We start from the raw sequence: 23966 nt of genomic DNA on the forward strand, positions 1-23966 counted from the left end.
AATTATTGCACATTCATAAAATGTTAAATATTCATATTTGAAAAATTGTGATGAAAAAGCATGAATACTATCATAATAATTGTAAGTGATTATTTTTATTATTATGGGGTAGAAACAAAAATAGGATGAGATGAAAGTTATCAGTCACTTGCCTAAATGAAAATTAAAACATGTTCTAAAAAATAATTGAATGTTTTATATGTTTTATACAGCTCTGGCCAAGATGGAGGTGTAGGTAGATATGCTTCACCTCCTCACACAACCAAGAGAAGAAATCAAACAACTTAAAAACAAAAAACAACCACAACTGCCAGAGAATCTAATTGTATGGAAATCTGACAACCAAGGAGATAAAGCAGAAATATTCTGGTTTCTTCTAGGAGGAGAGGCAGAGACAGGTAGCCAGGGTGGAAAGGAAATGTGGCAGCTGGAGGACCAGGTGAGTGAGGTGGAGGCTGGTGGACAGGGCAGTCCCACATTCATTGAGGATAAACAGGGAGAAACACCTGGGGAGCACCAGGCTACCTCGGGTTCCAGCACAGGCGAAATAAAGCCTCAGAACCTCTGGCTGTAAAAACCTGTGGAGGTTGTGGCAGCAGGAGAAACTGCCAGTCTCTTCAAAGCTGGGCAAGAGCTGAGCAAGCAGCATTGATCCCTCTCTGACCCCTCCCCCCCATATAGCACCACAATGCACCAAAGTGGCTTGCCATGCCCTGGTGAATACCTAAGTCTCCACCTTTTATAATGTGACAGGGGTACCAACACAAAAAAATATGGCCCAAAAGAAAGAACTAATCAAAACTCCAAAAACATAACTAAGTGATGAAGAGATAGCCACCCTATCAGATGCAGAGTTCAAAACACTGGTAATCAGGATGCTCACAGAAATGGTTGAATACGGTTGCAAAATAGAGCAAGAAATGAAGGCTTGCAAAATTAAATAATGAAAAATATATGGGGAACCAAAACAATGAAGAGAAGGAAACTTGGACTCAAACCAACAGTTTGGAACAAAAGAAAGAAATACACATTCAACCAGAATAAAATGAAGAAACAAGAATTCAAAAAAAATGAGGGGAGAATTAGGAACCTCCAGGACAACCTCAAACATTCCAATATCTGAATCATAGGGGTGCCAGAAAGATAAGAGGAAGAAAAATAAATTGAAAACTTATTTGAAAAAGTAATGAAGGAGAACTTCCCCAACCTGGCGAAGGAAACAAGCTTCCAGGAAGTCCAGGAAGCTCAGTGAGTCCCTCTAAAGAAGTTGAACCCAAGGAAGCACACACCAAGGCATATCATAATTACACTATTCAAGATTAAAAATGAGAGAATCTTAAATGCAGCAGGAGAAAAGGAGACAGTTACCTCCAAAGGATAGTCTTCCCATAAGGCTATCAGCTGATTTCTCAAAAGAGACCTTGCAGGCAGGAAGGGGCTGGAAAGAAGTATTCCAAGCCATAAAAAGCAAGGACCTACATCCAAGATTGCTCTACTCAGTAAAACTTTCATTTAGAATGGAAGGGCAGATAAAGTGCTTCCCAGATAAGGTCAAGTTAAAGGAGTTCATCATCACCAAGCCCTTACTATATGAAATGTTAAAGGGACTTATCTAAAAAAAGGTGATCAAAACTATTAACAGTAAGATGACAACATAATGCTCTCCACTTCCATCCATGCTGGAGAGCATTAAGCTAAGTGAAATAAGCCAGGCAGTGAAAGACAAATACCATATGATGTCACCTTTAAGTAGAACCTAATCCATGAAACAAATAAACAAGAAAAATATAACCAGAGACACTGAACTTAAGAACAAAGTGACAGTAACCAGAGGGGAGGTGGGTGGGGATAATGTGGGGAAGGGGTGAAGGTTTTGCAACAACAACTATGAAGGACACATGAATAAAACCAAGGGGGAGTGGAATCAGGGGATGGAGGTAGGGATGGCTGGGGTGGCGGTGAGAGGTGGGAGGAAAAGGTAGACAACTGTACTTGAACAACAAAAAAATTTTAAAAATGGAAGAAAAAAGAGAAAATGTATCTAAGCTACAATAGATTACTATTCCTATAGAAATGTCTTTAAGGTTATGTTTTAATAGCATGTCTTTTTTTTGCTGTTTGCTTTTTTATGTCATTATTTATTTATTTTTAATATATTTTATTTATTATGCTATTACAGTTGTCCCATTCCCCCCTTAATTCCCCTTCACCCTGAACACCATCTCCCACCCACATCATTCCCCCTTTAGTTCATGTCCGTGTGTTATAAGTTCTTTAGCTTCCACATTTCTCATACTATTCTTGCCCTCCCCCTATTTTCTATATATCATCTATGCTACTTATTTGCTGTAACTTTTCCCCCTCTCTCCTCCTCCCAATCCCCTATTGCTCACCCTCCATGTGATTTCCATTTCTGTTGGTCTGTTCCTGTTCTAGTAGTTTGCTTAGTTTGTTTTTATTTTTATTTTTGTTTTAGGTGTGGTTGTTAATAAATTCAGTTTGCTTTCATTTTACTATACATGTTTTTTATCTTCTTTTTCTTAGATAAGTCCCTTTAACATTTCATAAAATAAGGGCTTGGTGATGATGAACTCCTTTAACTTGACCTTATCTGAGAAGCACCTTATCTGCCCTTCCATTCTAAATGAAAGCTTTGCTGAGTAGAGCAATCTTGGATGTAGGTCCTTGTCTTTCATGACTTGGAATACGTCTTTCCAGCCCCTTCTTACCTGTAAGGTCTCTTTTGAGAAATCAGCTGACAGTCTGATGGGAACTCCTTTTAGGTAACTGTCTCCTTATCTCTTCCTGCTTCTAGGATTCTCTCCCTCATTTTTATCTTGAGTAATGTAATTATGATGTGCCTTGGTGTGTTTCTCCTTAAGTCCAACTTCTTTGGGACTCTGAGCTTCCTGGACTTCCTGGAAGTCTATTTCCCTTGCCAGATTGGGAAAGTTCTCCTTTATTATTTGTTCAAATAAGTTTTCCACTTGTTGCTCTTCCTCTTCCCCTTCTGGTACCCCTATAATTCAGATATTGGAATGTTCAAAGATGTCCTGGAGGTTCCTAAGCCTCTCCTTATTTTTTTTTAAATTCTATTTGTTCATTCTTTTCTGTTTGGTTGTTTCTTTCTTCTTTCTGGTTCACTCCATTGATTTGAGTCCCAGTTTCCTACCCATCACTATTGGTTCCCTATGCATTTTCCTTCATTTCACTTAGTGTAGCCTTCATTTTTTTCATCTAATCTGTGACCAAATTCATCCAGTTCTGTGAGCATCCTGATTACTAGTGCTTTGAACTGTGCATCTGATAGGTTGGCTATCTCTTCGTCACTTAGTTGTATTTACTGTGGAGCTTTGATCTGTTCTTCTGTTTGGGCCATTTTTTTTTGTCTTGCCGCGCCTGTTATGCAGTGAGGGGCAGAGCCTTAGGTGTTCACCAGGGTGGGGCAACCCAGTTGCTGGGTTGTGATGCTGTATGTGGGGGAGGGGTCTGAGAGGGAACAATGGCTCTTGCCCCATTCTCTGTCAGACTTCAGTCCCTTCCACTGCTTCCCCCAAACAAACTGGGCCTCTCTGGGGCTGATTCCTGTGTGGGTGGGCTTGTGCACATTCTACGACCCCAGGGGTCTCTCCAACACACTCTCCTGTGAGGACGGTAGTCTATCCCTGAGCGTCAACCCCCGCAGGTGTTTTCAACCAGTGTTCCGAGGCTCTGTTTCCCGGCTCTTGGACCCTGGATTGGATGATCTGTCTCACTTCCCAATTTTGCCTGGTTTATCTGTGCATGAATGTGGGACTGCCTGGTAAGCCAGCTGCCTTGAGCACAATGCCTCACTTCACAATCACTGCCTTGCTGGGTCTGCCCATTGCCACCCCATGCCTGGGGTCTGCCAGCCACCGCCTGCTTGCCCAGGGTCTGCCCACTGTGGTCTTGTATGCCCGGAATGCCTTACGTGCCCGGTTCCACCACTTTTTTTGCCACAACCCCTCTCCGCCTGGCTGCCCGACTCTGCCCTTCCTACCAGTCTGGAGGAATGTGTCTATTTTAACTCCTTGGTTGTCTGACTTCCATATAGTTCAATTTTCTGTCAGTTCTGGTTGTTATCCTGTTTCTAAATTGTCATTGTCCCTATCCTGGTTGTGGGAGGAGGCACAGTGTACCTACCTATGCCTCCATCTTGGCCAAAGTCCCACTTTTTAAAATAACTGAAACAAATTCATGAGATAAAAACTAAATTTGTTCATTCTTATACAAATAAAAAAAATGACAACAAACTCACAACTATCAACAACTGAACCTAAAACAAAAACAGACTAAGCAAACTAGAACAGGTACAGAATCACAGAAATGGAGATCACATAGAGGGTTATTAGCTGGGGGGGGGGATTGGTGGGGAAAGGTACAGGGAATAAGAAGCATAATTGGTAGGTATAAAATAGACAGGGAGAGGTTAACAATAGTATAGGAAATGGAGAAGCCAAAGAACTTATGTGTACAATCCATGGATATGAACTAAGGGGCGGGGGGGGTGGGGGGATGCTGGAGGGTTGGGGGGTGCAGAGAGGAGTGGAATAAAGGGTAGAAATATTGGGACAACTGTAATAGCATAATCAATAAAATATACTTAAAAAAAATTAAAACTGGCCCTGGTTGGCGTAGCTCAGTGGATTGAGTGTGGGCTGCGAACCAAAGTGTCGCAGGTTCAATTCCCAGCCAGGGTACATGCCTGGGTTGCAGGCCATGACCACCCACAACCACACATTAATGTTTCTCTCCATCTCTCTATCTCCCTCCCTTCCCTCTATAAAAATAAATAAATAAAATCTAAAAAAATTGTATAAAAAAATAAAAACAAAAAACAAACAAACGGAAAAAAAACCTAGCTGGTGTGGCTCAATGGATTGAGCACTGGCCTGAGAACCAAAGCGTCACTGGTTCAATTCCCAGTCAGGGCATATGACTGGGTTGTGGGACAGGTCCCCAGTTGGGGATGGGCAAGAGATAACCACACCTGGATGTTTTTATCCCTTTCTTTCTCCTCCTCTCTACAAAAATAAATAAAATCTAAAAGAGAATTTTTTAAACAATAGTTCACATGGTTCAATATACACAAGGTATAAAGGGCATGGGAGGGTCTTAGTCTTTTCCAGTGGTCCTTTAGCAACCCAGGTCCTCTCCCAGGAAGCAATATTTCTAGAATTATATGAATTTTTCCAGTGATGTTTTATGCATAGGCAAATATATTTGAATATATCATTTGGATTTCCTTAGGGTATAACATTTTCTTTCTTTCTTTTTCAATCTTCACCAGGGGACATGGACATGTTCATTTATTTGAGAGAGAGAGAGTGAGAGAGAGAGAAGGAGGGAGAGAGAGAACATTGATTGGTTGTCCCTGGAGGCACTCAGTCTGGGATCAAAGAGCAACCTAGTTATGTGACCTGACTGGGAATCAAGCCACAACCATTTTGGTGTATGGGATGATGCTCCAACAAACTGAGCCACACCAGCCAGGGCAAGGGTCTAATATTTTCAAAATACAACTTTTGTCTGAATGGTCACAAGGAGAAATAACTGTGACAAAGTAATAGATTTGAGAAGAGTGCCTTGATTAAAACTGCTGGTAAGGTGTTGGGGGGGAGGTAGAGGTATTGCTGTGTAAAGCTCATTCTGACAACAGGCTGGAGACCCAAGTCAAGGATCCCCAGGGAGTCCTTCCCCATCACTATCCCCACAGGCCTCTCAAAGTGACAGCTCCCATCAGCGCACCAGTCAGACCCCGATACTTAGGTCTCCCGGTCACGACCAGGTTATACGGCCAACTTGGTGGTTCACAGAACTCTGTTCAGTGACCTGCCCCCCAAAACAATTATAAATACTGATCACCACACCCAGCAGTGACATGTCCACTCCCCAATAACCACCAGTGACTACACTCCTGCACCCTAATACCTCACCCTTGACTCCCACAACCTCCACGTTATGAATACCCCACAGACTCTCCTGTCCCTGATCTCAAGGCTCCCAGTCACTAACCCCACAGCCCTATCAGTGACCACACAGCCTTCCCACTCAGTGACCGCACGAGCCCTCAGCACTGATCTCCAGGCCTCTAGCTTTGACCCCCAGCTTCCCTCCATTGCTGACCTAGTGATTCACCTGTTAACACCTTCACATGTTTCATGATAACCAATCCCAACAGACTCTGTGCATGGCCTACACAAACTGCCAGTCAATCCAATGCACCCCATTCACCCTTCACCAGCCCCCAAGACACATACCCTGATGCCCATAGGCTCTCATTACTGACCTCTAACATTGAGTCCACACATGTCTCTTCTCCTTCTCTGTCTCTTCATGACCTGCTCCAACACCCACAAGCTCCCCTCCTACTTTCTGATGTGCTGTGCTGGGGAGTTGCCAGGGAACAACCCCCCAGCTCCTCCATTGCACAGACTCAGTAGTACCTCTTAACCAACAATAGCAGCAGATCACACAATGAGCCTACAGGGACCCAATTCTGGTCAATCAATTCTTTGGGGGGAACAATATGGGGACTCATGTGGGGTGGACATTTTGGAAGGTGTTTCTAGAGAGAAGGCAGTCTCTTCATCTGGACAGCTGAGCTCTGAGAGCTCTCTCTCCAAGTGCCAGCCATAGTGCAAAGATCAATCCATCCTTGCCCTCTCAATATTTCTACATCTAATACATAAAAATACACAAGAATTGAAGGGTTGTAAAAGCTATTCTATGAAAACAATCAAAAGAAAGAGGAAATCAAGAGAAAAAAACAACTAATAGGACAGAGGAGCATTTCATGATGAATAAAGATTCTCACCAGGATAATCTAACAATTAACTACATGAGTTTGAAATACATAAAGCAAAAATAAATAGAATTACAAGAAGACATTTAAAACTCACATTTATAAAAAGAAACATTAATATACCTGCCTTATTCACTGCCTGAATAAGGTGACAAAAACTAAGAAGACTGACAAACATGTTACAATAAACAGTAAACATGACTTAAGGGTAATGAAAAGAGCTGGAACCCATCAAGAAAATTCTCATTCATTCTCACTCTCTCTCTCTTAATTTTTCAAGTACTTAACTTTTCAAGTACATGTCAATCTTGTAAGAAAATTCTTCATATATTTGGCCAAAAGATAAGTCTCCACTCGTTTCAAAAAACTGAAATAATACAGAGTATATTCTCCAGCTGTCATGCAATTAAGCTAACAGTCAGTAACAAAACTGCAAAATCCTCATATATTTAAAAATTATTAAATACATTAAATAACACATGGGTCAAAGAAGAACATACAATGGAAATTAGAAAATACTTTAAGCTCTGACCAGTGTGGCTCAGTTGATTGGATGCCATCTAGCAAAGCTAAAGGTCACCAGTTCAATTCTGGGTCAGGGCACAAGCCTGGATAGAAGGTTTGGTCCCCAATCAGGGCACATATGAAAGGCATCCAATTGATGATTCTTTCTCTCATCAACATTTCTTTCCCTCTCTTTCTCTCTCCCTTCCCCTCTCTCTAAAAATAAATAAAATAAAAGGAAAATACTTCCAACTGAATGTGACAGTGTACAGCAGTAGTACAATAATGTTGGTAAACCCAGAATTTCCTACACTGCTGGGGGAAGTAACAACTTCTTCAAACATTTTGAAAATTTCTTTGGCACTATTTCCAAGACATGAAAGCTGACTATTCCACTGTCACATGCATCGCCAACAGAATTGTGTATGTGTGTCATTGAAAATTATTCTATATTCATATACTAGGACTCGTCCTAACAGTCCCAATATGAAAACTTCCCATATGCCAATGAACAGAAAATGATTAAGTATTTTATATTCACACAAAAGAACTCTACAGAACAATGCAAGAATTCATTCCAACATGCAACAATAAATACAGCAAATAATGTAAGGAATGAAAACCGTGGAACACTAAAAGCTATTGCTCTATGACTGCCTTTATATGAAGTGCAAAACAGACCCCAGGGAGCTATGCTGTGAGATGTTGGAGCAGTGCTTATCCTGAGCAGTAGTGACAAGAAGAGAGCACAGGAGTCTTCTGATGGTCTGATAACATTCTATTTCCTGATTCAGGTACTGAGTGTAAGAATGTATCACTCTGTTAACTTTCATTTGGCTGAACTTATGACCTGTGTGTGCACTTCAAATTGTTCAAAAATATATCACCAATCAGATATATGGAATATGATGAATAGGTAAATGTTATAATATCCCTATGTTGTAAAGGTGAAGTTGAAGAGCATCATATGAAACAAGGGTATGGATACCATTTAAATGTATGCTAAAATATTTTGATAGAAACTAAAAAATAATGAGTATGTAACTTTCCAAGAAAATGAGTCAATCATACTTGATAATGATAGTGTGAAACTATAATATATAACAGTAATGTAGATTTATATTAAAAATCTTACAGGAGAGTTCTGGCCAAGACAGAGGCATAGGTAGAGACCCTTCACTTCCTTGCACAATAAAAAGGAGGATAACAACCAATTTGAAAACAATAAAAAACCAAAGTGCCAGAAAATCAAACTGCATGAAACTCCAACAACAAAGGAATTAAAGAAAAAATCAACCAGAACAACCAGACCAGAAAGGAGGTGGACCTCACAGGCCAACTCAGAAAAACCTCAGCAACCCGGCAGACCTTGGGGGCGCGGCTGGCTGCCCAGCTGGACACTCAGAGGTGGCTATGGGCTACAGAGGTTGAGGCGGTAGAAGCTCCCAGTTTCACCAGAAAAGTAGGCTAGAGACAAGCTGGTGAGCTGCACTGTTCCCTCTCTGACCACTCCACCACTGGCTGCCCTGCAGGGCAGCAAAGAGGGTTGCTCTGCCTGGGTGAATACCTAGACCCCACCCCCTTACAACCTATCAGCTGTGCCAAGACAAAGAAATATGGCCCAAATGAAAGAACAGAGTAAAGCTTCAAAAAGAGAGCTAAGCGATGAAGAGATAGCCAACCTATCTGATGTTGAATTTAAAGCCCTGGTAATAAAAATGCTTACAGAACCAATTGAGCTTGATCAACAAATGAAAAAACAAATGAAGGTTACCCAAAGTGAAATAAAGCAGAATGTTCAGGGAACCAATAGTGACAGGAAGGAAACCAGGACTCAAAGCAATGATTTGGAACAAAAGGAAAAAAATAAACATCCATCCAGAAAAAAAATGAAGAAACAAGAATTTGAAAAAGTGAACAGACTCTGATAAACCTTTGGGACAACCTGAAACATTCCAATACCCCAATTATAGGAATGCCAGGAGGAGAAGAACAACAGCAAGAAATTGAAAACTTATTTGAACAAATAATGAAGGAAAATTTCCTCAATCTGGTGAAGGAAATAGACTTCCTGAAAGTACAGGAAACCCAGAGAGTCCCAAAGAAGTTGGACTCAAAGAGGAAGACACCAAGACACATCACCATTAAGTTACCCAAAATTAAAAACAAAGAGAAAATCTTAAAAGCAGCAAGAGGAAAGGAAAGAGTTACCTATAAAACGTGTTCATAAGGCTATCAGCTGATTTCTCAAAAGAAACCTTGCAGGCAAAAGGGAACTGGAAAGAAGTATTTCAAGCCATAAAAAGCAAGGACATACATCCAAGATTACTTTATCCAGCAAAGCTCTCATTTAGAATGGAAGGGCAGATAAAGTGCATCCCAGATAAGGTCGAGATAAAAAAGTTCATCATCACCAAGCCCTTATTATATGAAATGTTAAAGAGACTTATCTAAGAAAAAAGAAGATCAAAAGTATAAACAGTAAAATGACAACAAATTCACAACTATCAACAAATGGATCTAAAAAAAAAAAGAAACAAAAACAAATTAAACAAACAACCAGAGGAACAGAATCAGAGAAATGGACATCACATGGAGGGTTTTCAGTGGGGAGGGGGGGGAAGGTACAGGGAAAAAGCATAATTGGTAGGCATTAAATAGATGGAGAGAGGTCAGAAATGGTATAGGAAACAGAGAACTCAGAGAACTTAAATGTACAACCCATGTACGTGAACTAAGGGGGAAGAATGTGAGAGGGTTGAGGGGGTGCAGGGTGGAGGGGGGATAAAGGAAGAAATATTGGGAAGCTGTAATAGCATAATCAATAAAATATACTTTAAAATATATATATATACTCATTAGTTGAAATAATTCATTTCTTTCTCAAATTGTGAATTATCAACACTTTGCATCAGTTTAAGAATGTAAATAAATAAATAAGTAAAAACCTATATAAAAACCTGTCAGGCAATTGAGAAAATACCCACTTTGCTTTTTGGAAATCAAGAAGCCACACATTCCACATATCTGTTTTTCCTTTCAAATGGCCCTCATTGCACTGTTCCAAATTTAACAAAAGCCCCCACCATGAACTAATGTAATGACTTTAGAGACAAGTTTGCACCACCAGACCTCCTTCTGCCAACATACCCAGAGCACCTTCACAAAGAAAACATCTGTCTCCTGTGGATCCAATTCCATGCAATTCATGTCTTTTAAAATTGTCACTCACCTCACCCTGGCTGGTGTGGCTCAGTGGATTGAGTGCCAGCCTGCAAACCAAAGGGTCACTGGTTCGAATTCCATCAGGGCACATACCTGGGTTGTTTGGCCAGGTCCCCAGTAGGGGGCGCACAAGAGGCAACCACATATTGATGTTTCTCTCCCTCTTTCTCCCTCCCTTCCTAGAAATAAATTTGTTTGTTTGTTTGTTTGTTTGTTTATTGCTTGCTTGCTTGATGTGGTTAAAACATCAGCTACAATGTAATTTCATGCTCTCCTTTGTCCCTGTTCAGATCAATCTGGTCATTTTCTACATAAAAGTTATTTACAAGCTCATCCATTTATAATATCATTATTTCTAATAATGCCCACCACCTCTCCAGAGGTATCATGTACAAGAGCATAACTAGCTTTCCACAACCTTTCTCACAGACTGAATTTACTTCTGGCACCTATGGCTTCAGCTTCAGCAGAGACCTGCCACCTGCTGATTTTTTTTTCATGTATTTTGCTTAAATTTCTTGCCTAGTTCTCTCCTGGAATATTCCATTTGATAGATTTAACATACATGCAATCTAACTGACTTACAATTTAAGCTTCATAGTTTTAAAATGTATAAAATTTACATATTTCTCATAAAAGTAGGGAATTTTGCATTTTTAATCCAGGCAAAGCTGAGCCTGGAGACACTGGAGTCACGGCTCATGATCAGAAAGGGACTGACAGTTGGGAAACTCAGAGTGATTAATATATAGATGTTGTAGAGAAGCAAGCTGGGATTGCTTAAAATGGCAAAAACAATATGAAAGATGAAAGAAGAGGTGTTCAAAAAGACAAAGGTGCTCACCAGGAGAAGAATGGTTTTGGTAGCTCTGGACTCGGGGGAGGATTGGGAGGAGACAGGGGTCCTGTGAATGTGCTGGATCCTCAGTTTGTGTCTGTGCAGGATGAAGACCATGGAGCCGCTGGCCCAGAGCATGAGCACGAAACATAAAAAATCAGGGGATGCTACCAACACTGCATATAATGTGTTCATTGTTTCATTAAGATAAATGTAGGAACAGAATCCCAACTTTTTTCTGTTTCTGAATTTTTCATTGCTCAAAGTACTAGACATATGCATAGGAAAAATGACATTTACCAGCATTTGCAGGATCCAGTACAGGAAAATAGAAGCAACAATGTACTTGGGAGCCTTTCTTTTAAGCCCTGCCCACCTGGAGTTCATGGGGCTGATGGTAATGGCCTGGAAGACGCTCAGGAGGCAGGTGGTGCCAATGGACACAGCCCTGCCCACTCCACGCAAATAGGAAACAAATCTGCATCCAAAACCACTGAGATGGTCATATGATCCAAAAGATACCTTGGTAAAGCTGATTCCACTAGAGAACAGAACCAAGGAATTGGCCATGATCAGGCTGTTGACAATCAAATCTGTGGGCCTCAGCCTGTACCCAGTGAAATAAAGGAAGAGATAATGATAAAGCAGAGAGAAATTCCCCAGGACTCCAAGTATTGTCTGTAGTAAGGAGATCAGTCCTACTGCCAAATCCATGACGGACCCACTGTCTGTTCTCAGTGACTGGTTTCTGTCTTCTGAACAAGAGGACCCTGCATGAGAATAGGAGGCATAAGGCACACATATCATGTCTGTTGAACACACTTAATTGTCTCCACTTACCAACAATTGAAATACTGAGTTAAACTTTTTATGCCATTTAGAGGCTTCCAAGTGAATGTGTAACCATTTAAGAACACTTACAATAGCATACTCACTGCTACAAAGGTTGCACGCAAAATAACTTTGTTATCCCTCACAAGTTCAAGAGGTAGTCACTACTGCATTTCTTATAAACGTGAGGACCACATATGCATAGAGAGGTTAAAGGTTTCATCCGAGATCACACACTGGTTAGGGGCACAGCGAGGATTTGATCCTGGCTGTGCTGCTAACAAAACAATGAATTTAACCCATAATATATTAACATACTTGTTACCTGTGTTCTTCAGAGAAACCAACTATTCTTAAGCTCTGTCATTCTGAATCCCATTGGTGGTATTTTACTTTAATTTTTTGGCAATGCCAGTGTCCACTTATTTTCATTATGAAGACTTAATCTATAGGCAACTATAAACTTTGAATAAAGCTTTAGAGATCTTCATAGAATGCAGATGCACTGACTGCAGAATAAACTGCAGGTACCTGTCCCCCACAAGTTGGGTGTGATGAACGCAGGAATGGTGCAATATTAGGAGAGCAACAGACTCATTTGCTTCATTCCAAGAAAAATAAATTCAATTACACAAGTAACAAGAACTATAGAACAAGGAGCATATATCTAATAAACAGCATATATAAAAATAAAGTTGTTATTAATTTCAGATCATATATACATCTATTAATAACTGAGTAAAATAAGATTCTTAGCAATAAGGCAAAATTTGTATAAAACACATGAACATATAAGGAACATACAAAATGTAATGTTAAGGTAAAATACTTCTGTATGGTGTAAAGGACATATCATGTAAATGACCCATGTGTAAATGGCATGTATTACATGCATACATGTGTGTGATTTACAATGTATTGTGTATTGGTATTATAATATTTAAAATCAGCAGAATATCAAATTATATATTTCAGCCTGAAATTTTTAAAGTTACATTTTTTAAATGCTGCCTCTTTTGATAGGGAATGTGTCACCATACTAAAAATATGCACAATTATTAAATATGTTTAGCAAATAATATACCCAGAGTCAGAGGATACATTTCTATTTTGGCAACTGCTGTCAGACACACTTTGCTATAGATGTACAAACATGCAGGTACTATGCTCTAGAAACCTAAAAATTACATCTATGTTTCCTGTAAAATCGACTAAATAGAGATCAACTCTAAAACTCCAGCCCTTAAGCACATTAAAAATCAGGTTCATGATCACTGGATTGAACAACCACAACTGAGAGTGAGGACAACACTACATCACATCAGAAGCCATCAGAGATTGGAGCAGCTCTATGACCCAACTGTCTTTACCAACTCAGCTCAAGCCTCATGAATTCCTCCCTCTTTCCCCTACCCTTGGGCTTTGGTGCTGGCCCAGGTTCACCCACACAAGATCCCTTTGTGCAGTATGTTCACTTACCCACACTCCTGATATACCTTCCCTTACAGTTTCTACCTCTCAGGTTGATAAAGAGAAAACCCACTGACTTCTTCCTGCTGCCTGGACACTGGCTCATTGTGAAGTCAGCACTATCAGTACAGGTAACAGAGAGGCAGCCAGACCCTGAGATATAGGTTGTGACTCAGTGACCTCATCTCCCCTCTGAGCTGCAATTATCACTTCACCAGTACCAGCATTGGCACTGACAGGCTTGGGAGCTGAGAGTATTTATGAACAGTTTCTTTCCAGTAGCTAATTACCAAGAACAACTCCAAGTTTTCACCAGCATCTCTTAGGAGACTATTGGGGTGTTTGTGAGAGGCTCTTTCTTTCCATGATCCCTGGAGCAGACAGGATTTTCCATGGAGTACAGATAGCAGGGAGTTCTGATGTCTGACCCCTGAGGGGTAGGGTGAGTCTGGTGTTTCACTGGACAATTGCTTCATCGGGAAGTTTTAACCAAAGAGTTTTTTCCAAATCTCCTTACAAATGAGCTGCAGCATCATTGATATATGGAACAAAGAAAATAGAATGATTCAAAATATGTTAGAGGGATTTAGAATGGGGATAAGTAACAGGAATACTATGTTGTCATAATGTGCATTACATATCATTGAACCCACTGGCTCAAGTCCATATCTCCTCATATGGAATCTGTAGGAGAGAAAGAATCCAAGATGGCTTCAGAGTAAGTGAAAGCTACACACACCTTTTTCTGGTGCCAAACCAGATTTATAGTTAAAATAAAGACCAATCAACCTGAATGACCAAATAATAAAAAATTGAACAGAAGTATTATGTCTAAGGATCTAATGAAGAAGCTACACAGAGCTTGGTAGGAAGGGCAAAGACATGTGGAGGACTCGTCCCTGCAGGCAGATGTGGTGGCTGAGAAGTTGGAGGGAGACTTCAGCTGCAAAGTCCCCCTTCAGGGGAGTGGGGTCTCAACCCCTCACCAGTACCCCAAACCAGAGCACCAGGGCCGGGAAGAGGAGCCTGCATAGCTCTGCCAGCAAAATTCAGCGGGGACTCTGTCCACTGGAAAGAGGAAGGAGTCTGCTAGAATCCCAGGCGCTCTCCTAAAGGGCCAGTGAACAGGAGCTCACTCTGAGTACTCACAAGGGCTCTGGTAGGAGGAAGGAGACTCAGGGCACACAGAAACCATAAAGAGAATATATGGGTGGCATGCTCTGGATAGAGATCAAGGGTTGACTACTAAAGTTAAGGTCCCATTCATGAGGCAACATCCCACACTGCCCTCAGGCGCCACCTTCCAGAGCAGACCACTCCTATTCTTACAGCACCAGCTGGGGGAAGTGCACTAACCCAGCACTCCAAATACTGATGACACCACCCTGCCAAATTCAAGTCCAGCAGAAAGGACTGTCAGCTATACCCAACAGAGACTTGAGGTGTGCTTTTTTTCTGGAGAAACTATAGGCAAAATCTCAATGTTCAGTGAACTGAGTGGCTTTAGAACAGGGGCTAGTCTTTTACCCTGACTATGGATAAGGCAGGCTTCCTTGGGGAGCCTTCCCCAAGGAAGACTCCCTTGTCAGCATCTCTGGCATTGTGCAGCTGCGAGGTAGGGGCAAGCATACAGCTTGCTTCCCTCCTGCTGGCCTGAGCTACCCCTATTGTAGGGCTACCTTGATGTGTCTTTATGAGCTTCCCTGACCCCATCCTGCTGGGCTCATGTTCACAGGAGAATAGCAACTCCACTCAAAGCTGGGACATTCAGAGTTTATCTAAAGCAGAGGCTCCAGTCCGGGACTCAAGCAGCCATGACTACAAAGCTAATGGGAGAAGTGCAGTTTTCTCCCTACATGTGGCCCAGCCAGTACTACCTGCAATGGAAGGCTTTCTTGATCTATTTTCCCAAGTTCTGGTAACCCCATCCTGCCAAGCTTGCTCCTGCAGTGGGGACAGCTGACTAAGCCTAACCTGAACCTGTGGTACACTCATCCTGAGGAAGCCAGAGTTAGAGATTCCAGCAGAGACTGATGGTGTGGCTCTGGAATAAGAGTCACATTCTTCCATTGAGTGCCTGACCAGGCTGCCCCAAGGTAGGGGACCCACTGACCACATCCTTCCAAACTGTTTGCCCTGCCCTACCAAGCTTGAGCCCTATGGAAGGGTGGTGGGATGCAGCCAGCTTGGGCCCACTCTACAGTCTTTCTTCATAAGGCTCTGGAGGAAGTCTAGGCAATATTAGCAGGGAGCGGGGTGACAAAGTAGCTGACAGGTGGGAACGGATTTTTACTCACCTGCCTCCAGCTCAGAGTGCCAGGAAGCAGTCCTGGTACACAGCCTGCCCTCTCCCCCACACACCCTCAGGCCCAGTAGACACAGACACAAACAGTGATTGGCGTGGTAGCTCCACACAGGTAGCCCAAAGCCAGTTACACAGAACATCTGACATCGACCTGCACTGAATCCCCAGCCAAAGGGGCCCAAAACCAACACAACCAGTGGTGCGCTTCAAACCACACCAGAGTACAACCCAGCTAGCCACATAAATGGCACAGCCAAAGGCAGACACATGCAGACACCAGACCCTGCCAGGAACAACTCTGCTTTGGGGAACAACCCCTGAACACTGGCTCACACACAATGAATGAAGTCTATCCTTATAGTCAGCCAGCACTCAAGGGTTAACTCTACCCACAAACAGGCCAACAGCACTCAAGATTCAACTACAAGAGGGCACATAATTCACAAAAGAAACACTTCAGGTGATCTAGAAGATTGCGCCACTGAGACCTACGAGACACATCAGCAAGACCTCATGACAAGCTTGAGAGTCATAGGAGATCTACCTAATACACAGAGACAAACAGGAAAATGCAGTCAGAATGGGGAGACAAAGAAATATGCCCAAATGGAAGAACAAGGAAAATCCCCAGAAAAGGAAAGAGGTGAAATGGAAGCAACCAAAATACCAGATACAGAGTTTAAAACAATGATTATAAGGATGCTCAAGGACCTTAGGGAAAAGAATGGTTGATGTCAGTGAGAATTTAAACTAAGAGAGAGTAATCAGTAAAAAGGACAGCTAAACCATAAAAAAGAACCAGCCAGAAATGAAGACTACATGAAAAGGAATCAACATCAGGTTAGATGAAACTAAGGATTGAGTCAGTGATTTGGAAGGCAAGGTAACAGTAAGCATCCAAGGAAAGCATTAAAAAGAAAAGATAATTTTAAAAAATGAAGAAAGTCTAAGGGACACCTGAGACAACATCAAGCATAACAACATCCACATCATAGTAGTACCAGAGGAAAAAAAGAGTGAGCAAAGGATACAGAACCTATTTGAAGAAATATGGCTGAAAAATTCCCTAACTTGGTAAAGAAAAAAGTCACACAAGTTCAGGAAGCACAGAGAGTCCCAATCAAGAAGAACCCAAAGGGAACCATACCAAGGCACATAATAATTAAGATGCCAAAGGTTAAAAACAAAGAGAGAATCTTAAAAGCAGCAAGAAGGAGACAGTTACCTACAATGGAGCTCCCACAAGGCTGTAAGCTGATTTATCAACAGAAATACTTCAGGGCAGAAGGGACTGGCATGAAATGCCAGAACATATATTCTCAAGTGCACAGTTAAATATTCACAATGATAAAACAGCAAGAACCTACCATCAAGACTACACTAAACAGCAAGGTTATCATTCAACATTGAAGGTAAAATAAAGAGCTCCACGGCGGGGGGGGAAAGAAGTTTATTACCACTAAACAAGTATTGCAAGAAATCTTAAAGGAACTGCTTTAAGAAAAAGAATAAATAGAGAGAGAGAAACTTAGGTACAATAAAAATGGCAATAAATAAGTATATATGTATAATAACCTTAAATGTAAATGGATTAAATGTTCCAGTCAAAAGACATCAGGTAGTGGAATGAATAAGAAAACATAACCCATACAAATGCTGCCTACAAGAGACCTAACTCAGAACAAAAGATTTCCACAGACTGAAAGTAAAGAAATGCAGAAAATATTCCATGCAAATGGAAACAGACAAACAAAAAAAGCTGGGGTAGCTGTACTTATATCTGACAAAACAGACTTCAAAACAAAGGTCATAACAAGACACAAAGAAGGTCACTACATCATACTAAAGAGATGGATCCAACAAGAGAATATACCCCTTGTAAATATATATGTACCCAACTAGGAGCACCTATATCTATGAAGAAAATTTTGTGGACATAAAGAAGAGATTGATAGCTATACAGTCATGGTACGAGATTTTAACACCCCACTGATATCAAAGTATACATCTTTCAGACAAGAAAATAAACAAAGCAACAGCAACCTTCAATGACACACTGGATTGAATGGATTTAATTGATATTTAGAGCACATTTCTTCCCAAAGCAGCAGAACATATATTCTCAAGTGCACATGGACCATTTTCAAAGATAAAAACCACATGTTAGGACACAAAACAGTCTTAATAAATTCAAGAAGATTGAAATCATATCAAACTTCTCTAATTACAATGGTATGAAACTAGAAATCAACTACAATAAAACCTGAAAAACATTCAAACACATAGAGGCTAAATAGCATGTTATTAGACAATGAATGGGTTGATAATGAAATCTAGGAAGAAATAAAAAGTTACCTGGAAACAAACGGAAATGAACACAAAACAACCCCAAATCTGTGGGACATGGTGAAAGCAGTCTTGTGAGAGAAGTTAATAGCGTTACAGGCCTACCTCAAGAAGAAAGAAAAATCTCACATAAACAATATAACCCTACACCTAAATGAACTAGAAAAACAACAAAGCCCAGAGTAAGTACAAGGAAGGAAACAATAAACATCAGAGCAGATATAAATGATGTAGAGACTAAAAAACCAAAACAAAAGATCAATGAAACCAAGAGCTGGCTCTTTGAAAAGATAAGCAAGACTGATGAACCTTTAATTAAGTTCATCAAGAAAAAAAGAGAGAGGACACAAATAAATAATATTGGAAATGAAAGAGAAAAAGTAACAACTGACACTGCAAAAACAAAGGAAAGAAGATACTATGAACAACTATATGCTAACAAACTGGACAATCTGGGAGAAACAGATAAATTCCTAGGAACATACAATTTTCCAAAACTGAATCAGAAAGACTCAGAAAACCTGAATAGACAGATTGCAACAAATGTAATTGAAGCAGTAATCAAAAAACTCCCAGCAAACAAAAGTTCAAGATTGATGGCCACAGGTGAATTTTACCAAACATTCAAAGAAATCATACCTATCCTTCTCAAACTATTCCAGAAAAGTCAAGAGAGGGAATGACTTCTAAGTTCTTTTAACAAGGCTATCATTATTCTAATTCAGGATCTAATTCTTTCAGAATGAAAGAATTCTATTCAATTCTTTATCTGGATTAGAATATCCTTTGATATTCTAATCCAGATAAAGACACTACAAAGAAGAAAATTATTGGCCAATATCCCTGATGAATACAAATGCTAAAACCCTCAAAAACATATTAGCAAACCATTAAAAAATTCATACACGTTGATCAAATGGGATTTATTCCAAGGATGTAAGGTTGGTACATTTGCTAATCAATAAACATGACATATCACATAAATAAAATGAAGGATAAAAAAATCACGTGATTATATCAATAGATGCAGAAAAGCATTTGATAAAATTTAGCATGCATTTATGATAAAAGCTTTCAGCAAACTGTGAATATAGGGATCACACCTCAACATAATAAAGGCCATATATGACAAACCCATAGTCAACATTATACTCAATGGACAAAAACTACAAGTGTTTCCCTTAAGATCAGGAACAGGACAAGAATGTCTGTTGTCACCAGTTTTATTCAACATTATACTGGAAGAACTAGCCACAGCACTTAGAAAAGAATAATAATAAAAGGCATTCAAATTGGAAAGGGGGAAGTAAAACTGTCTTTATTCACAGATGACATAATATCATACATTAATAACCCTAAAGACTCCATCAAAAACTACTAGATCTAGCCCAGACTGGTATGGATCAGTGAGTTGGGCATTGTCCCACAAACCAAAAGGACACTGGTTTGATTCCTGGTCAGAGTACATGCCTGGGTTGTGGGCCAGGTCTCCAGCTGGGGACATGCAAGAAGCAACTGACAGGTATTTCCCTCCTACATTAGTGTTCTCTCCCTCTCTTCCTGCCCCCTCTTTCCCTCTCTCTAAAAATAAATAAATAAAATATATTTTTAAATTTTATTTTAATTGTTGTTGCAGTACAATTTTCTATATTTTACTATTTTAAAAATATATAAATATAAATTTTTAAAATATATAAATTTAAAAATCATAATTAAAATTGCATCAAAAAATACCTAAGAATAAATTTACCAAGGAGGTGAAAGACCTGTACTCAGAAAATGTAACACACTGAAGTAGATACAGATAAATGGAAGCACATACTGTGCTCATGGATAGAAATAATTAATACTGCCCTGGCTGGCGTACCTCAGTGGACTGAGTGCGGGCTGCGAACCATAGTGTCGCAGGTTCGATTCCCAGTCAGGCTACATAACTGGGTTGCAGGCCATGGCTCCCAGCAACCACACACTGACGTTTCTCTCTCTCTCTCTTTCTCCCTCCCTTCCCTCTCTAAAAATAAATAAATAAAATCTTAAAAAAAGAAATAATTAATACTAAAGTGTATATATACTTCCCAAAGTAACCTATAGATATAATGCAATTTCTATCAAAATATCAAAGGCATATTTTGCAGAACTAAAACAAATAATATTGAGCCACAAAAAGAATTCCACAGCAATCTTTAGAACAAAGAACACAGAAGTACCATCCCACCTGATGGCAAACCATACTAAAAGGCTACAGTAATCAGAACAGCACTGGCATAAAAACAGACACAGAAATCAACAGAACAGAAGAGAGTCCACAAATAAACACAAAGATATATGGTCAACAAACCTATGACAATAAAGGCAATTATATACAATGGGGTAAAAACAGTCTATTCAACAAATGGTCTTAGAAAAAGTGAACACATAGCTGCAAAACAAATAAATAACTACTTTCTTACAAGGATAAAGTAAAAATAAATTTAAGTATAAATATAACACCTAAAACCATAAAATTCCTAGAAAAAATTTATATTGCTCTTAGTAATAATTTTTTGATATATCTACTCAGGCAAGAGAAATAAAAAATAAATAAGTGAGACTATATCAAACTAAGGGTTGGACAGGAAAGGAAATCAACAAGAAAATAAAAAAACAAGCTACCAAATTGAGATAAATAATCACCCCTGATACATGTAATAAAACGTTAATATCCAAAATTTATAAAGAACTTACACAGCTCAACACCAAAAAAGAAAAACAATCCAATTTAAAAATGGGCAGAGGACCTGAATAGACACTTCCCCAAAACGGACAAACAGATAGCCAACAGACATGTGAAACAATGCTCAACATCACTAATCATCAGAGAAATGCCAATTAAAACCACAATATTACTTTACGCCTGTCTGAATGGTTATTATCAATAAATCAACAAAAAAGTGCTGGCGAGAATGTGGAGAACAGGGGATTGAAAATTGGTGTTGCCATTGTGGAAAACAGTATAGAGGCTCCTCAAAAATTTAAAATACCTGGCTGGCGTAGCTCAGTGGATTGAGCGCAGGCTAGGAACCAAAGTGTCCCAGGTTCAATTCCCAGCCAGAGTACATGCCTGGGTTGCAGGCCATAACCCCCAGCAACCGCACATTGATGTTTCCCTCTCTCTCTCTCTCTATCTCCCTCCCTTCCCTCTCTAAAAATAAATAAATAAAATCTTTTAAAAAATTTAAAATAAAAGTACCACCCTGGCTGGTGTGGTTCAGTGGATTGAGTGCCAGCCTGTGAACCAAAGGGTCGCCAGTTTGATTCCCAGTCAAGGCACATGCCTGGGGCACAGGCCAGGTCCCCAGTGCAGGGCTCACGAGAGGCAAACATGCATTGATGTTTCTCTCCCTCTCTTTCTCCCTCCCTTTTGCTTTCTTTAAAAGTAAATAAACAAAATCTTTTTTTAAAAAAGTACCTTATGACCCAGCAATTCCACTTGTGGTTATACACTGAAAGAAATCCAAAACACTAATTCAGAAAGATATGTGTAACCCTGTATTCCCTGCAACATTATTTGCAATGGCCAAGATATGGAAACAGCCCAAGTGCTCATAGATAAACAATTAGATAAAGATATAGTATATACATAGTGTAATAGTATTCAATAAAAAAAAGAATAAAATGTTACCATCTGAAATGACATGGATGGATCTAGAGAGTATTTGTTTAAATAAAATAAATCAGAAATGAAAATACAAATATATATATATATGGTTTCACTTATATGTATAATCTAAGTAACAATATAAGCAAACAAAACACAGACTCATAAACACAGAGAATAAACTGAGAGTTCCCAGATGGAAGGGGAGTCAGGGGGCTGGATGAAAAAGGTGAAGGGATTAAAGACGCACAAATTAGTAGTTACAAAGTAGTCACAGGAATGTAGAGTACAGCACAGGGAATATAGTCAATAAGCCTGTAATAAGTACAAGTATGGTGCCAGGTGGGTACTAAACAAAAAAATTTTCAAAAACCTTCACAAATTATATAAGTGAGTAACCACTACGCTGTATACCTGAAACTGGTATAAAATAATACGGAACTGCAACTGTAACTGAAATTTTTTTTAAAAAGATGACATCATAGCCAAGTAAAATAAACCCCTAACTCAAAGGACTGGTGTTATTAAAGGGGACTTAGAGGCATACATGCACACAGGAGAACTCCACAAAAATACTGGAGTTACACTACCACAAGCCAAGGTACTGGAATCTGGGGTGGTGTCCTAGAAAAGATTCTTCCTTAGGACCTTCAGAGGGAGCAGGGCCTTGCTGACACCTTGACCTCTGTCTTTCAGCCTCTAAAACTCTGAGAGAATACATTGTTCTTGTTTGAGTCACTGGGTTCACAGTCTATGGCAGCCCTAGCAAAGGAATATAACTTTTCTTGCCACCTCCTTATCCACAAGCAGAAGAACACTGATATGCCAAAAAGGCTGTCTTTTCCTGCCTGTTCTTGTCCTTTGTCACAGATGGATCAAGGACAAACAGCTCTGATCCGAAGGTCATAATGTGAGTTTCTACACCTGTCTTCAGGGATTTCCCTCCTAGCAACATCTCAGATCCTGTTACAGGCACTGGGGAAGTGACTGGACCAAGATTCATCCCTATAAAACCTATCTGAGTATCCCGCCTTGTACCCTCCCTCCCCAAGGGCCAGAGCTTGGGCTGTGCTCCTGTAAATGTGTCCTGAAGGCTCCGCAACCAGTCACAATGGAAGAGGGGGGATGGGAGAGCACAGGTAAGGGTGTTTCCTGACACCCCCAGGCAATCCTAAATGTGAAACCAATATTGAGGATAAAACCAATAGCAAATCATTTTTTAAAAACAAAGTAGAATTTAGCCTTTAGTTAAAATTATTAAGTTAGTCATTTTAAGAATTAGGTCTGCCTTGTCTGTCACCAAGCAAACTAGAACTGAAGAAAGAATGTTAGTCATGTCCTGGGAGGCCTTCCTGAAAAAGAGGTTCCAGGAAACATCCTGCTAAAGATAATGGAAGAATGTGGCCTGTTAAAGCCAGAGATGAACAAATCTTGGGTTTTCTCCTGCTCTTAAAATAACATCACTGACTCACAATCCCAAGATGAGATGCAGAAACCTGGGGTTTTTGCAAACAAAACTGATCAATCAACACAGCCCACAAACTTGAAGCCCTTACTTCCCCTTCTCTTGCAGATGCAAGTCTAATGACTTCTGTACTTTAGGGTCATGTGATTACATTCCACCCATGGGGTGATGTTGGGAACAAGGAAATTAAGAACTAAATTTAACCTTAATAGACAAGAACCACATTGTAGCTAAAAAGAAATGATAAAAGAGACTAAGTACAGTTAAAGCAAACATCCTGTGTCTAGCAGACGCTCTCCCCTGGGTAGGCCAGATAAGCAGTGCATTGTAGTTTTTAATGAGAAAATAGAAAACTAGCTAGCTAGAGCCAAGAGATTACTAGGTTAATGAACAAACATCCTGCCTTCCCGCCTTATGAAAGAATGCTTGGTTTGAAATTCCCATGCGCAGTCTTTGTAAGCGAATTACTAACTGCCACGTCTGCTTCTGTATAACGCTTGCTTGCCCGCCCATATATAA

General features: G+C 40.1%; 1 protein-coding gene across 1 annotated transcript; it reads right to left on the reverse strand.

Moving 5' to 3' along the window:
- Window positions 1-11174: 11174 nt before the first annotated feature.
- LOC123824194 (vomeronasal type-1 receptor 4-like) lies at window positions 11175-12200 on the reverse strand. The gene has a single exon (XM_045847319.1). The coding sequence runs from the start codon at window positions 12198-12200 to the stop codon at window positions 11175-11177; it is 1026 nt and encodes a 341-aa protein (XP_045703275.1).
- Between the last annotated feature and the right edge of the window lie 11766 nt (window positions 12201-23966).

The sequence above is a fragment of the Phyllostomus hastatus genome, unplaced genomic scaffold (assembly GCF_019186645.2).
Source record: "Phyllostomus hastatus isolate PE091 unplaced genomic scaffold, TTU_PhHast_1.1 phas_contig_549, whole genome shotgun sequence".
NCBI lineage: Eukaryota > Metazoa > Chordata > Mammalia > Chiroptera > Phyllostomidae > Phyllostomus > Phyllostomus hastatus.